Genomic DNA, 14,240 nt, shown 5'->3' on the forward strand with positions numbered 1-14,240 from the left:
CTTTCACTCGCTTACCTCAGCCTTCCAATGAGAGCGCGCTATACCTGATTTATCTCTACCGGATTGGTTGTTTTTGTGGGAGGAAGACGAGTGGCGTTTGGAATGTGCGACAGGGGAGGGAGGGCGAGGCGGGTGACGGGAAGATGGCGGCGGCCGGTCACCAGAGCGGCGGAGGCGAAGTCGGCGGCGTCTATCAGCACCACGCGCAGCAATCGATCTGTGCCTCGCGCGCCAAATATCGCGAGGGGCGCAGGCCACGCGCAGTGAAGGTAAAGCGGGGGGGGGGGACTTGGGCCCGCCTGCCTGCGTGTGTTTGCGCAGCTCCCTTCCCCATGTCTTCTGGCATCCTCCCTCTGGAAGGCGGTATGCTAACACAAATGACCGACAAAAATCAGTTGGAAACAGTGGGAGATCTCAGCGGCTGCAGGCAATCTAGGGGGGCGCGTTGGGTGCTAGTTGACACGACTGGACTTTGCTGAAATAAACGCAAGCCCCATAACTACACCGCAAATAAAGCAAGGGATGGATCCTGAGAGAATGTCAACGAACCGCGTTGACAGGAGGAAATGGCCTGCCGAATGAGACCGAATTCCCTTCAGCATCTTGTTGAAAGCAGTAATGCTTCTGAATACCAGTTGCTGGAAGCCACAGGAGGGGACGAGTGCTCTTTGTGATTGAATCCTGCCTGTGGGTTTCTCACAAGCATCTGGTTGGTCAACTGAACAGGATGCTGGACCAGATGGGCCGCTGGCCAGATCCAGCAGGCTCTTGTTATTTTTGTATGTTTCTCCTAATGTCCAGCCGAATGCTCATGAGAGCCGCAAGAAAGGCATGTAGCTTTTCCTCCTCCAGTGACTGCTGTTTATTGATATACAATCAAATGAATAGATTTATTTTGGTCACTGACCAGAGTGCTTATTGATATACAGTGCTGCCTCTGAGTGTGGAGGTTCCATTTAGCTCTCATGGCTAAATGAAGAAGACACTCATACAGCTGTTTTCTGTGAAATTGTCTAATCTCCTTTTCAAGGGAACTAGGGAGTAATTCTAGCTCCCATAGATATAGATTGTGCTGGTGGTTGACCACCTTCTGTAGTAGCCCCTCCTTTGGAATTCTTAGTGTATAGCAAATACTTTGCTTTATTAAAATACTTCTTTGCCAGAAGAGCGATTTGTTACTTGTAGCTTGGCTGTCTTTCTTTAGAACCAATTGTGTACTGATAGGATTATTTTCTTTAATTGTCAAATCTAAATTCAAGTATAGGTGATGCTGTTTCTCCCTACATAGATCATTCTATATCTGTATACGATGAATAAACTGTGGCAAATGCAGTCCTCCAAAGAGGGGTATTTTAGGATTGGCATATATTTGTTGAGATGTTTTATTGTACTTTTATGCTGAGGGTTGGATGTAAGCTCACTTCAGTGTTACATTTTCCTAGTATTCTAGGAACTCTCAACTGTAAGACATAACTAAATTATCCTGATTATGCATTCTTGCTTAAGAAAGCAAGTATTATCTTGGATCAGAAAAAGGTACCGTGTTCTTTTCAAGAATCTCTGCATCAGATATCCATTGACATTCCCCCACTGTAACTTGCTTCAGGGGTGTTGCAAAAAATGCCACACATGCACAAAAGTTAGAAGAACATAAGTGCCCTACTGGATTAAAGGTAAAGGACACCTGACAGTTAAGTCCAGTCACGAATGACTCTAGGGTTGCAGCTCTCATCTCGCTTTACTGGCCGAGAGAGCTGACGTTTGTCCGCAGAGTTTTTCTGGGTCATGTGACCAGCCTGACTTAGCCGCTTCTGGCGAAGCCAGAGCAGCGCACGGAAATGCCATTTACCTTCCTGCCAGAGCGGTACCTATTTATCTACTTGCACTTTGACATGCTCTCGAACTGCTATGTTGGCAGGAGCTGGGACCGAGCAACAGGAGCTCACCCCATTGCGGGGATTCAAAGCGCCGACCTTCCAATCGGCAAGCCCTAGGCTCAGTGGTTTAGACCACAGCGCCACCCGCAGATTAGCCAAAGCCTAAATAGTCCAGCATCCTGGCTGCTCCCCACAGTTGCCAACCAATTATGCCTATGGGAAGTCCAAAAGCAGCACTTATGATCTATAAGGTGACATATAACCACCATGACCTTTGTAATTCTATAGTTGGTGAAATATTTTCAATTTCTGGGTGAACAAGGGCTATCCTAAGGGTACTTACCAAGTAATTAATTTATTAAAATACCTATTTATTTACATCATTTGTATACTGACCAATAACTAACATTTGTTCAAATATTATATAACCAATTTAGGGTAGTATCAGCTAAAAAAATGAGGCTTGTTCTTAATATCTTGGTTACAGTTGGCAACCATTATTAAATGAACACGCTCTGCTTCTCCTGTATAGCGCTCATACTAATTGAGTTGCTTTACATTAGAGCTGTCTATGGATGATTGAGTTCAGAATAGTATAACACTTAAAAGCATATTTTAATAAGCAGGTACTTGAGATTGTAACTGAGGCAAAAAATATTAATGTGGCTGTGGTTTTTCAGGTTTATACCATCAACTTAGAATCTCGATATTTGTTAATACAAGGTGTGCCTGCCCTGGGTGTTATGAAGGAATTAGTTGAACAATTTGCATTGTATGGAACCATTGAAGAATATAACCCACTAGATGACTATCCAGCAGAAGAGTTTACAGAAGTTTACCTGATCAAGTTCCAAAAAATACAGAGTGCAAGGTATTTGTAATTTTTCAAAAATAGCCCATCTTCCTTTCCCCCACGACCCTATAGTAACTCAGTGTTGACTTTTTTGTTAAGTAATATTTGTGTGTAAGTTAAATGGATTTTTGTGATGCCATAACTGAACTTTGTTTTAGGATCAAACAGATTTTAAAACGTTTGCTGCTGTAACTGGATAATGTTTAATGTCTGACTTAACTTTCATCTTTGTTAGGATAGCCAAAAGAAAACTGGATGAACGGAGTTTCTTTGGCAGTTTGCTGCATGTGTGCTATGCTCCAGAATTTGAGACTATACAGGAGACTAGAGAGAAACTACAAGACAGGAGGAAGTATATAGCAAAAGCAACTAGTAGCAAAGGTTTGTGTCTGTATACTTCTCTAAAATTAAATGTCTTTGGTTTGTATGCTTAGTTAAATTTGAATTCATTCTGTATTACTCCAAATCCACCACAGTATGCTGTGCTACAGGGAAAGAGTAGAGGCAAACAGCATAACCAGTGCCAGAGATATCTGCAGGATGCAATTTGAATAATAGTTTATTAAAACAATTGTTTGCCTTTAACGGATGTATAAAGCTGTTAGACTACAAGCATACTAGCCATCAGTCTGACAGAACCATTGCTCAATTGTCATATATAAAATATGAAGGAAACCCTATCCACTGGCTACTTAGTCTAGTATAAAAATGTTTTGACTCTCTTGTACTTAGCCATTATTACGATTTAATTTATATCCTACTCTTCCTCCTAAAGAGTGTAGGGTGGCAAGCACCACCTTTATGAAACAAACCTGGCTCTTTCATTGCGATTTGTTCCAGGGTAAACTCAGGGCCAAACTAATATGATATTTAACACACCTTTGCATTTAACATGAACTTTTTTGAACTGTAAATTGGTGCCACATGCCTCTTCCCCCACAAGCAGGATTAAGTCCACAATAGGTGGAAAGTTTAAACAGTTTTTCTCCTTGGCGGTGTTTGTGGCGACACCTCTACTTTGGGAGGAACATTTCCATTTTGCCAATGAAAATTTTTAAGAATTAGCATAGTAGTTAAAACTAGTACTTGTCCTCTCTAAAATATGAACATTGAATTGTGCCTTCAGTGGCACAATGGGTCAGTGCATCTGGCTGTTAACCAGAAGGTTGGTGGTTTGAGCCCATCCAGGGTCGCTGTGAGCAGGATTTCTGCATTGCAGAAGATTTAACTAAATGACCCTTGGGAACCCTTCCAACTCCTATGATTCTAATACAAATGCCAGTATTAATGTCAAATTATTCCATTGTAGCACAGTTGTACTCAAAAGTATTTTTGTGTAAAAATATTAGGTATTCAAAATGTTAACGGCTTGTGTTTTATGTTTAAGATCAACTGCAGGTAAAGAATTCCAGTACAAGTTTTCAGAAGGCTGTGCAGCTAGATGCTTCTGGATCTTGTACATCTCAGGCAGCCACTAGTAACTGGAATCAATCTGTACATCTTGGTCATCCTCAGCAATCATCCTACTATGAATTGCCACTGAGAAGTGTAACATCTCCTTTAGGACAGCAATGTCAGAGTATGTTAGCAGCACCTCGGAATGTTAGTGACTGTGCTGAAGCAGCTGAGTGTTCAGGCCAGAGGATGCTAATGGCTCAGGGCTTGCAGCAAGGAGTTCACAATACATTAACCCACTGCGACCCACAAAGAAAGGTTCCTTGTACTAATGGACTTGGCAGATTTATGCCTCGAACAACTCAGCTGCAGGAACGAAAGAGGAGACGAGATGAAGACAACAAACTTGCCCTTTTTGGAAAAGACATTAATAGTGAAGAAATAATTATTGGTCCAAGGTTACCAGAAACACCTAAAATAGACCTGGAGGATGAGTCATTGAATACCTCAGCAAACTTGATTCGTAATAAACTAAAGGAGGTATGCTATATTTTCAAAATATGTGGTTTGTAGTTCAGAAATTGGATAGCAGTTGTTTATTTAAGGTGATAAGCTGCTCTTCTATGTCTTATGTTGATTTCTTAAGCATAGCTGCTTGAGAGAGGAATGAAGGACAAAGGTGCCTCATATTCTTCTTGCATTAGAGAACTTTCATTTAAATGTTAATACTGTGCAGCTTAAGGGAAGGTTTGTAAAATTGACTATTTGTGTTACTAGCTTCCTGGCACTTCTTGTTTATGGCTGTAGATTGGTCTAAAAATTATTAGCAAAAACAATGTTTCTTCGTATCCTAGGGGACCTTCTTTATTTTGGTTCTAAAAATAATTAGTGACACAATTTGTAGGGTGAAATGTAAATCGAGAAATAGCTGCAAGTCATTAGAAAATTTGCTTATTTGACTCCCTGCTGTACAGCTAGTTCAGTTAACTGTCTGGAAGATCTAGCTAGAGTAACTGCTTAATGAATAATTAAAATGTACTAAGTTTAGTTTCCTCTTTCCATATTAGGTTCCTGTTCAGACTCCAGTTCAAACTCCAGATCTATCTGGTGGAATATCAGTGAATAGTCAAGCAAAGCCAACATTAAAGCAAAGACGACGAATATAGTTCTTACTAGAAAGTATGGCTTGATCTGGCATAATTAAAGTATTCTTGTACATTTTATTTAATAAACTTAGCAATTATGCTGAAATTCAACTAAAATGTACCTTGTTCCATTGTTTTTGTAGTCCTTATGAATGTATTGCTTCACAAGAGTGTAGACACATCAAAATATTTTCCATTAATGTCTTACTGGTTTTTCTAGCAAGTATATTGAAATGAAGGCATTATGAAAATAGAGGAAAAGGTATAGAGAAAAATATTTCTGACTTGCCTTTACTTAAAAAGATTAATGGTATCCTTTTCAAGGACATTCACATAGTATAAGTCATTTGTAGAGCTACAGATCGGGACTATCTTGGAATGCTTGTGATTCAAATGCCATTCTGCACTGTAAAGTAAAATGAGAATGTTTTTTAAAATAAGTATTTATTATATGATTAGTCTTATACAATATAAAATATCTCTGAAGCTTAAAACATTAACACTATACTTGAACAGTAATTTTTTAATACTTTCCTCTTATATCAAGGAATCTTTATTATGCATTTATTGTGCATGCCCCAGTGGGATTTCTGCTCCTTCCAATGTGAACAGCAAACTCCCATGTCATATCACAACTTGTTCTTGAGGCTCCCATCAATTAAAAAACAACAGTTTTTTCGTGTTACAGTGGTACCTCTGGTTGCAAACGGGATCTGTTCTGGAGCCCCGTTTGCAACGTGAGCAGAACGCAACCCATGTCTGCGGGTCGCGATTCGCTGCTTCTGCACATGTGCATGACGTCATTTTGAGCGTCTGCACATGTGTGAGCGGCGAAACTTGGAAGTAACCCATTCCGTTACTTCTGGGTCACCGCGGGATGCAACGTGAAAAGATGTAACCTGAACTGAACGTAACAAGTATGACTGTACTTGGGAGTTTCTGGGCTTGTGCTTCTGAAAACACCCATAACCAAACTTCTTTCTATCCTGATTTTTCACTTTTTTAAAAAATAAATAAATACTGTATTTTGAAATGTAGCCCTATGCCATGGCCAAGTATGACCCCCAAGGGACCTAAACAGAAAGGTGTTAACAGTGTTTGCAAACTGTTTAACAGTTTGTAGAAATGTGAACATGTTCTTCAGGCTCCATACAACTTGCTCTGGGACAGCATTTATTAAGTTTTTATCTAAGTACAGTGTGGTATTTTTGGCAGGAAATTGGACGCATTTCTGTTTCTTTTGAATCACTGCCCAGAGGCCAACAGTAGTCCCAAACTGCAAACTTGGTTCTTTGGGGGGGGAGTGCAACCCTATCAAGAACTAGTTGTAGACTTCCATCCATGGTGGTTAGTGTCCCACCCTCAACGCCTCTGAGAATCATTGTCACCACAGCTACATTCCACCTGTGTCAAACCTGGTCAGCCAAACCACCCAGAATGACACTATGGTTTATGATATTGCAAGCCTCTGAGGTTGCAGAGAACTGATAAAGCTGTGTTCCCCGCCCCTTATATTCAGAAGAAGGAAGGCTGTTCTTCCCAAAACTAGGAAGAAAAACTTTGGAATGGATCCAAATAACCAGTGTTATCCAATACTACCTGGAGTTGTCCAGCTGTCACATGCACCACCACCTTGCCCAAGAATAGAATATTTAAAACAAGGTGGTAGTTCTCCCAAAAAAATTGGCTATTTAAAAGGGGAGCCTACTAGTGCCTCTTGAAGGGCAGCAGGAACCATATCATCTCAAGGAGACATTCACTACCTCTACACACCCAGTGCACGTCTGGCAGATCTCAATAATCAGGAAAGGCAAATGCCTAGTAAACAGTTTCTCCAAGCAGATTGTGTCAGCATATTGCACAAGCTGAAGGGTATCCGTAACAACATGACTAGGCAGCCCACAAGCTTCACCTGCCTCTGATTGTATCAACTCTGGCATTTATAGATTGCATAAATACCTTTATATCAGGTAAGCATGGTCCAAATGCTTCTAAAAGGAGGTTTTCATCTCTCACAGCGTTTTCGAAATCCGCATAAGAGAGTTTGCCGTCATGGTCATAGTCCTGCAAAAGCAGGCATTTTTAGTTAATTCAGTTGCATTTAGGATGCACATACATTTAACTGAGTAAGCCTCATTAAACCCAATGGGCTTATTTTGAGTAAAGATACAAATGCACTGTCAGCTTGCTAGCATAGTATAATGAGATGCTTTTGGCTACTATTGTATGTTTCTCTGCCTTGCTGATGCCTTTAGAAGTATTTTGCTCCAATTCTTGTAAGCACTTTAACCTGGTATTGCCAATTAGTATACTCAGGAGATGGTCTGCTGAATTATCTTTTTAGGTATTCTTGGAGAGATTGAATCAATTTGTGCTTCTTTTTCATCTGTAAAAATGTAGGTGCAGAGCTTCTCTCTTACCATAAACCAATAGTTCATATGAGCACATTATAGATACGAGCACAAAAGCAACAAAAGCATGAGAAACTATATATTTACATTACAATACTTGCCATTTTCTTCAAAGTAATTTCTACTAAATCTTTAATTCCTTCATCAGGATCTTCTTCCGATGGCTGCTTTAGCAGGCTGTTCTTCAGCATATGAAACATTTCCTCCCGTGAAATATATCCATCACTGTTCATGTCATAGACCTCAAAACAATCTTTGGAAAGGACAAATGATTTAATGTAAAGCAGGCATACATATCAAATAAAGCACTTTTACATAATGAGAGAACTTAGCTGATACTAGGTTATATTTAAAGTAAGTAAACCAAGAACTGCTCTGTTGAAGCCAATTTTTAGACATTTTGTGGAATTCCCCCCATCCCCCAAATAAGCTGCTGCATATTTACAGTCAAATATCATATATTGGCTTTAAATCAACCTAACTCTATACACCCCCAAGCTAGACACTTACTTCCTGTTTATTCATACATTTACTTTTCTTTTGCATTTCATGCAGGACCACCTACCTTTTGTGAAATGTGTGTGTGTGTGTGTGTGTGTGTGTGTGAGAGAGAGAGAGAGAGAGAGAGAGAGAGAGAGAGAGAGAGAATATGAAGTGAATCCTAAGACTGATAACAGGAAACATTTTATCTACGTGTCTTATATATTCAGACGCAATACCAGATTTTGGAAAGCAAATTCTTTGAAAACAAATTCAGTATTACAGTAGACTGGCCATTCCCAAAATGATATATACTCTATGGTAGTGAAGGCAGTATAGTTTGTGATGGAATACATGACAAGTACTTTGTAAAAACAGCTGCAGAAGGAGTGGCTATAAGAGCAGCCTTCTCATTCTTACCTAAAGGACCTAAACTACAAACTAGGATGGTTCATAAGATCTGGGTTCACAGTCAGGGAATTTTGTAGTGTTGGAATTAAACAGAGACGATATGGGTTCAAATCCCTATTCAAAAACAAAATGTCTTGATATTTCCCCCCATTGATTTAAAGGATTGATTCTTATTGTTTTGTTGTACTGTATTCTCTTGTTATGATGCAAATAACAACATTGTGAAGCAATGTTGGTTCACAGCTGGAAAATGGTTCATCATATAAACTAAATTAAACTTAGGGCCTGTCCTAAGTTTAATTTGGCCTCATCTACTTACAGGGTTTTCAGCAACAAAAGCACAAGACTGATGAACCACATATGCCACCTGAGCACTTTGAAAGAAAGGCGGGATAAAAATGTAGTAAAATGAGTGATGAAACATTCCTATTTTTAAAAGTAAATCGCTCGCATACTTTAGCAATACACTTGTCATTTAAATTGTCTTAGATTTTAAGACTAGCGTAAAAACCTGCTAATGGTACGGAAACCTTACATTTTATTTTTTCCTCCAGTGTCCCCCGAAGAAATATTGATAAACCTTCTACCCATTCTGTTACACTGACACAGCTGTCATTGTCTTTATCAAAAGCACGGAACACTGAAAGGAGAAGAAAACTTATGGTATATTTCAAAATACTGTAAATTATTTGCAGCAAAGTAATCATTCATGACTGGACCTAATGGTCAGGGGTCCCTTTACCTTTCTTCAATCGCTCACCCAATGTCTTTGTGTCTTACAAACTATATGGTTCAAATACACAAGAATTCCTTTAGAAATTTCAAAGCAATTCTTCATCCACAAGTTCTTTCGACCCAGAGGAACTTTAGATTTGTAGCTCTCAAAAAAACAGCTTCCCCTTTCATATAGCTAATTGTATTTGAAACGGAGGGGTTTTTCAAAAGCAGCTTCTGATGTGGCATACAGAGGAGGGGAGGGGGTCTTTTGTTCAAAAGAAAAACAAATCCTACAGCGCCCATGACCTCTTTGTAAACCTAAAGTAGCATTTGGATCCAAGTCATAATGCTGGAACAATTCTGTGTCACCAAGTGGGAGTTTTAAAAACACGGTTATGTAATTTAGTAACCATAGCTTCTGATGACATTTTAACAGCTGTAGTGTACTTTACACTTTAACTGCTACTCATCTAAATTGCCTCATTAGAGCAACAGAAATGTTCTTGTCATGCTACACAATGCTGCACAGAGCAAGGACTTAGACATACACTGACTACTGCTCAAAATGAGTTAGTATAATGTGTCTAATGCAAATATCTCCACTATTCTATGTCAATAAACTGATATTGGGGGAAGATTGCTACTTTGAACAGACATTTTCAGCAAATTAGAAAAAGCTAAATTATTGCAAGTTAATGTTTGGAGGAACAGTTAAGAACTATAACTTGAAGCGATTGTTCTTGAGCTTGCATTTCCATCCTCCCATTTCTTTTTCTTTGTGTGCCATATCTTTTTGAATTGTGAGGTTTGGCTTAGTACCAATTTATTTTAAATAGCTCTTATGGTTTTGTTGGCTAAAGGGCAGGGTATAAATGCCTTATGCTGTTGGCAACCATCTGTCTCAGGAGACAATGGAGGAGTGTGCCTTTGGAGGTAAAGTCAAACGGTTGGAAGGTTACAGTGCCTGCTGTAGCTATAGAGACCATTACGGGAGAGACATGTTTTGTTGCAGCTGGGACAGATGAAGGTGTCTGGTTGTACTGCTGCAGACGCACCATGGTGTTTCTTCTCTCTGTGTTCCTCCCAGCTGCCATTCCTCATCTGGTCATTGCTAGGGATGCATCACCTGACTCTCTGTCTCCAGGCACTTTCATCTGCAAAGGATTCCCACACAGCAGGGTTGATGTTGCCAGCCTTCATGTTACATTTGCAGACATCTTTGTAACACACAGTTGGTCTGTCAACAGGCATGGTGCCTGAAACCAGCTCCCTGTAGAGCACGTCCTTTGGGATCCTGCCATCTTCCATTCTGTGGACATGACCAAGCCAGCACAGATGTCTCTGAGACAGGAGTGTGAACACGCTGAGAATGTGGGCTTTGGAGAGCACATCTTTGTTTGAAACTCTGTCCTGTCTTGTGATATCCCAAAATTTTCCTGACACAGCACACGTGGAAGGTGCTGAGGCATCGCTCCTGATGGTTGTAAATTGCTGTGGGTTAAACCACAGAGCCTAGGGCTTGCTGATCAGAAGGTCGGTGGTTCGAATCCCCGGGACGGGATGAGCTCCCGTTGCTCGATCCCTGCTCCTGCCAACCTAGCAGTTCGAAAGCATGTCAAAGTGCAAATAGATAAATAGGTACCGCTCCGGCGGGAAGGTAAACGGCGTTTTTGTGCGCTGCCCTGGTTCGCCAGAAGCGGCTTAGTCATGCTGGCCACATGACCCAGAAGCTGTATGCCGGCTCCCTCGGCCAATAAAGCGAGATGAGCACCACAACCCCAGAGTCGGTCATGACTGGACCTAATGGTCAGGGGTCCCTTTACCTTTACCACGTCCATAAAGCAGCATGCTCAACATGCAAGCCTGGCAGATTTTCATCTTGGTATTGAACGTGTCACATTCTCCCACACCCTTTGGGAGAAGTGAGCCTCACATGCATACATAAATAGTGCACTGTCCAGAAAGATCAACTCCTCTCTTCCCTCCCCACCAAACTAGACTCGAAATAAGTTAGAATATTCTTTGTAACCCTAATTGTTGGAGTGGGGATGGGGAATGTGCATGCGAGTGGCAGTGGAGCATGCAAGCATGCACAATTGCAGTGAATGTGAAGCATGTGTGCATCAATGACTGCAGTGTATGTTGTGCCCACAATAGCTTCTCAGACTCCCAAATGTTCCCCCACTGTCCCAAAAAGGATGGTGGTCCCCGAGCTACATAGCAACTTGTATAGCAATATTTGTATTGGTGCCATTTTTGAGTTGCTCAAAAACCACATTATAAACGGCAAACACAAACAGTACTCCCAGTACCTACCTATTACTCATGCATATTCATGGGTTGTTATTAGTAACAAACAGTAAAGCATTTAATGTAATACCAGAACAATTATTATCATGTGTCCCTATTGATGTTGTGAATAACTATAGGGTACTGGAATAGAAATGTTTTCAAAACTATGCGAGATGCTATTTTAATAGATGTTTTACATATATCACAATTTTGCAAGAATTTATGTAATCTCACCTCTGTCCATAATCATGTCATCTGTCATACCAAATGTGACATGCAGGATATTTCGAAAGGAGTTACGATCCAAACCAACAGCAGCATGCCGGTCGCTGGGTTCCACCCCCAAATTGTTGAAAAGCTTTATAAGACATTCCACTTCAAATTTATTGACTATGAAATAAAATAGAAGTTATGGCAATAAGCAAGTGGTAAAAAAGGAAAAATCTCCACAATATTTATAGCGTGTTCTGGTATGCTTTCCCCAGGAAGTCTTGTCCAGGGTGGAATCCTTTTGGCATCAGATACAGACCTTTTAATTTGCTCAGGCCTCTTTGACATTGCAGATCTTTCTGAGTAGGCATGTCTAGGATTGTGCGGTATATCTTCATAACAATAGTACATTTATTGAAAGGGGTTCAGTCACAACCTGGTCTTTAGCATGGTTTTGAAATTTAGTTACATCTCTTGGATAGCTGCAATGTGGCAGACAACATGTTTTTATATACACACACACAAACAATTCTACCCCACTTTCCCTCCCAAAGGAGATATTGAAAGCAGCTAACAAAGCATAACAAAAACCCCACAATACCGCTTAAAACACTAAATATATACCAAACACAATTCAAGAGGGGGAAAAAAGCATTAAAGATAGGGGTTAAAAATAGGGACCTCAGAGCCAAAAGATTTAAAAAAGCCATAAAACCGAAAGCTTGTTTAAAAAGAAAAGGCTTCAGACACCAGGGGAATTGAGCTGAAAGAGAAATAGGATCTAACCTTGCAAGACAAGACATTCTGCCTACAGGGCACTGTGTTGTCACCAAACGCACTTCAAAAAGCAAGAGAGCACATTCACCTGGGAGGAGACCCATGTTGATATGGTGACAAATTAAAAAGAACAGCACACAATGGGCATTGGAAAACATGGGCTCCTCTGAGCAACCAAAGGAATACGCTGGATTTCTAGCTCGATGGTGGAATCCTGTGCATGTCTACTCAGAAGTTATCAATTGGGAAAACACCCACGGTAGGATTGCAACCTGAAAAAGAAATTTTGGGGTTGCTGAATGCTGCCTTTCTTGGGAGTTGCTGAAACTGGCTTACCAGCCAATGTTGAGGGCCATATCCTACACAGCTAAAACTATGTGTGGACCTTGGGGGCCCCGTGTATGCTTTCATTATTGCATTTCTACGCTGCCTTCCTCTGTGGGAGGTCAGCGGGGCCCTGCTTTATCCGCTCAACAACACCCCTGTGGGGTAGGTTAGGTCATGCGAGCTACCTCACAGGGCGCACCCACGAACACGCGTGTCAACCGGGGCTCCCTGGTGGCCTCGCTCCGACGCCCTGAACGACTGACCGCGTGTAAAAAGCGTAAGGGCAAATGCTGCGGGGACAGCCATTTTTAAAAACAATTTTTTGGCGGGAGTGGGGAAGGGAAGGCCCGCCTGCCACTCACAGTGCCTCGCGGTTCTGCACAGCGACTCGGCGAGCTTCTGCTGCTTCTTCCTGTTCATCTCGGGGCTCCTCGGGCGACCGCGGACGCCACAAGCCGCCACGCGGTGGCCGTGGCAACGGAGGCTCCGCCCGGCCGGCCGCTCCCGACGCGAGAGGCGCAATGGAAGGCGGCGGGCGCTCCCGACCCTCTTAAGGCTCTCTTTAGGCTGGCAACGTTTGCCGCCCTGGGGCTCGCCCTTCCCTCAGTCACTCTGCTCCTTGTTTGTGGCGTTTTTAGGGTCCGAAGTGAACCAAGGAGGAATAGCCCGAGGGAAGGAAACTCAGGGCGGAAGGCGGGCTGCTTGGCTGGTGGGGACTATGGACATTGAATAAAAGAAACTGGAGGAGGGAGAATATATGGTACGGCATATATAGCGCCAGACCGACATCCCCGCCCGAGACCCTCGTTACCCGCCCCACTGATTTGTATGGGGCTAGGATTAAGCTGTAATTAAGACCCCCAAAAAAGAGCAAGTAACTTCTTTGTCCTTTGGAGCCAGCTGCTCCCACCATTCTTTCTACTTGGCTGCTGACAAAATCCTGCATGTTTCAATGATGCTTTCATGTGCAGGGATCCCCAGGTCTAAATTCTCACCTGTAATGAAGGAAGGTGAGGACAGGTGACCTCACCTAGGCCCGAAGTCACCCCCCCCCAAGCAGGCTCAAAGCTTCTCAAAGCTTTCCAAAATCATTTTCTCAGCAGCTAAGCATCAGAAACATTCCACTTGCTGTAACTAAAAAGATTGCAACAAGGTAGAGAACAGAGCCCATTGTCTTCTCAGGCCTTTCTCAGAACCACATTGCAACTTGCTTTCTCTCCGGGAACCATGTCAAAGCACAAGAATGAAACAATGGCAACACTCTGAAAACCCCCTCACCCCCTTTCCTGCCAAGAGTCCACAATAGTCCCAAGACAGCTTTCTGTACATGCTCAGGAACCTCAAC

The 14,240-nt window shown here is 41.8% G+C and overlaps 2 protein-coding genes across 3 annotated transcripts; one reads left to right on the plus strand and one right to left on the minus strand.

Annotated features, from left to right (window-relative positions):
* The first annotated feature begins 106 nt into the window (after positions 1-106).
* On the plus strand, positions 107-5,387 carry RBM48 (RNA binding motif protein 48). The gene is made up of 5 exons (XM_053359403.1): positions 107-269; positions 2,558-2,748; positions 2,966-3,111; positions 4,118-4,665; positions 5,193-5,387. Exons 1-5 carry the CDS (start codon positions 144-146, stop codon positions 5,289-5,291), a joined length of 1,110 nt encoding a protein of 369 aa, XP_053215378.1. The 5' UTR covers positions 107-143; the 3' UTR covers positions 5,292-5,387.
* On the minus strand, positions 5,326-13,612 carry CLXN (calaxin). 2 transcript variants are annotated; one of them, XR_008327100.1, is made up of 6 exons: positions 13,258-13,612; positions 11,816-11,971; positions 9,108-9,212; positions 7,769-7,934; positions 7,230-7,334; positions 5,326-5,676 (listed from the first exon to the last, which is right to left on the minus strand). XR_008327100.1 is itself a non-coding variant. In XM_053359402.1 (6 exons), the coding sequence occupies exons 1-6, from the start codon at positions 13,313-13,315 to the stop codon at positions 5,626-5,628; spliced, it is 627 nt and encodes a 208-aa protein (XP_053215377.1). In that variant the 5' UTR covers positions 13,316-13,612; the 3' UTR covers positions 5,326-5,625. The 2 variants fall into 2 exon arrangements, 1 of the variants encoding a protein (XP_053215377.1); XM_053359402.1 differs by having other exon boundaries at positions 7,783-7,934.
* Between the last annotated feature and the right edge of the window lie 628 nt (positions 13,613-14,240).

The sequence above is a fragment of the Podarcis raffonei genome, chromosome 12 (genome assembly GCF_027172205.1).
Source record: "Podarcis raffonei isolate rPodRaf1 chromosome 12, rPodRaf1.pri, whole genome shotgun sequence".
Lineage (NCBI taxonomy): Eukaryota > Metazoa > Chordata > Lepidosauria > Squamata > Lacertidae > Podarcis > Podarcis raffonei.

Coding starts and splice junctions, on each gene's coding strand:
- RBM48 (XM_053359403.1), top strand. CDS start 144: ATGGCGGCGGCCGGTCACCAGAGCGGCGGAGGCGAAGTCGGCGGCGTC. Junction 270..2,557: donor GCAGGCCACGCGCAGTGAAG/GTAAAGCGGGGG, acceptor GTGGTTTTTCAG/GTTTATACCATCAACTTAGA. Junction 3,112..4,117: donor AAAAGCAACTAGTAGCAAAG/GTTTGTGTCTGT, acceptor TTTATGTTTAAG/ATCAACTGCAGGTAAAGAAT.
- CLXN (XM_053359402.1), bottom strand. CDS start 13,315: ATGAACAGGAAGAAGCAGCAGAAGCTCGCCGAGTCGCTGTGCAGAACC. Junction 11,972..13,257: donor GTGCAGAACCGCGAGGCACT/GTGAGTGGCAGG, acceptor TTTATTTCATAG/TCAATAAATTTGAAGTGGAA. Junction 7,935..9,107: donor ACTGGAGGAAAAAATAAAAT/GTAAGGTTTCCG, acceptor TCCTTTCCAAAG/ATTGTTTTGAGGTCTATGAC.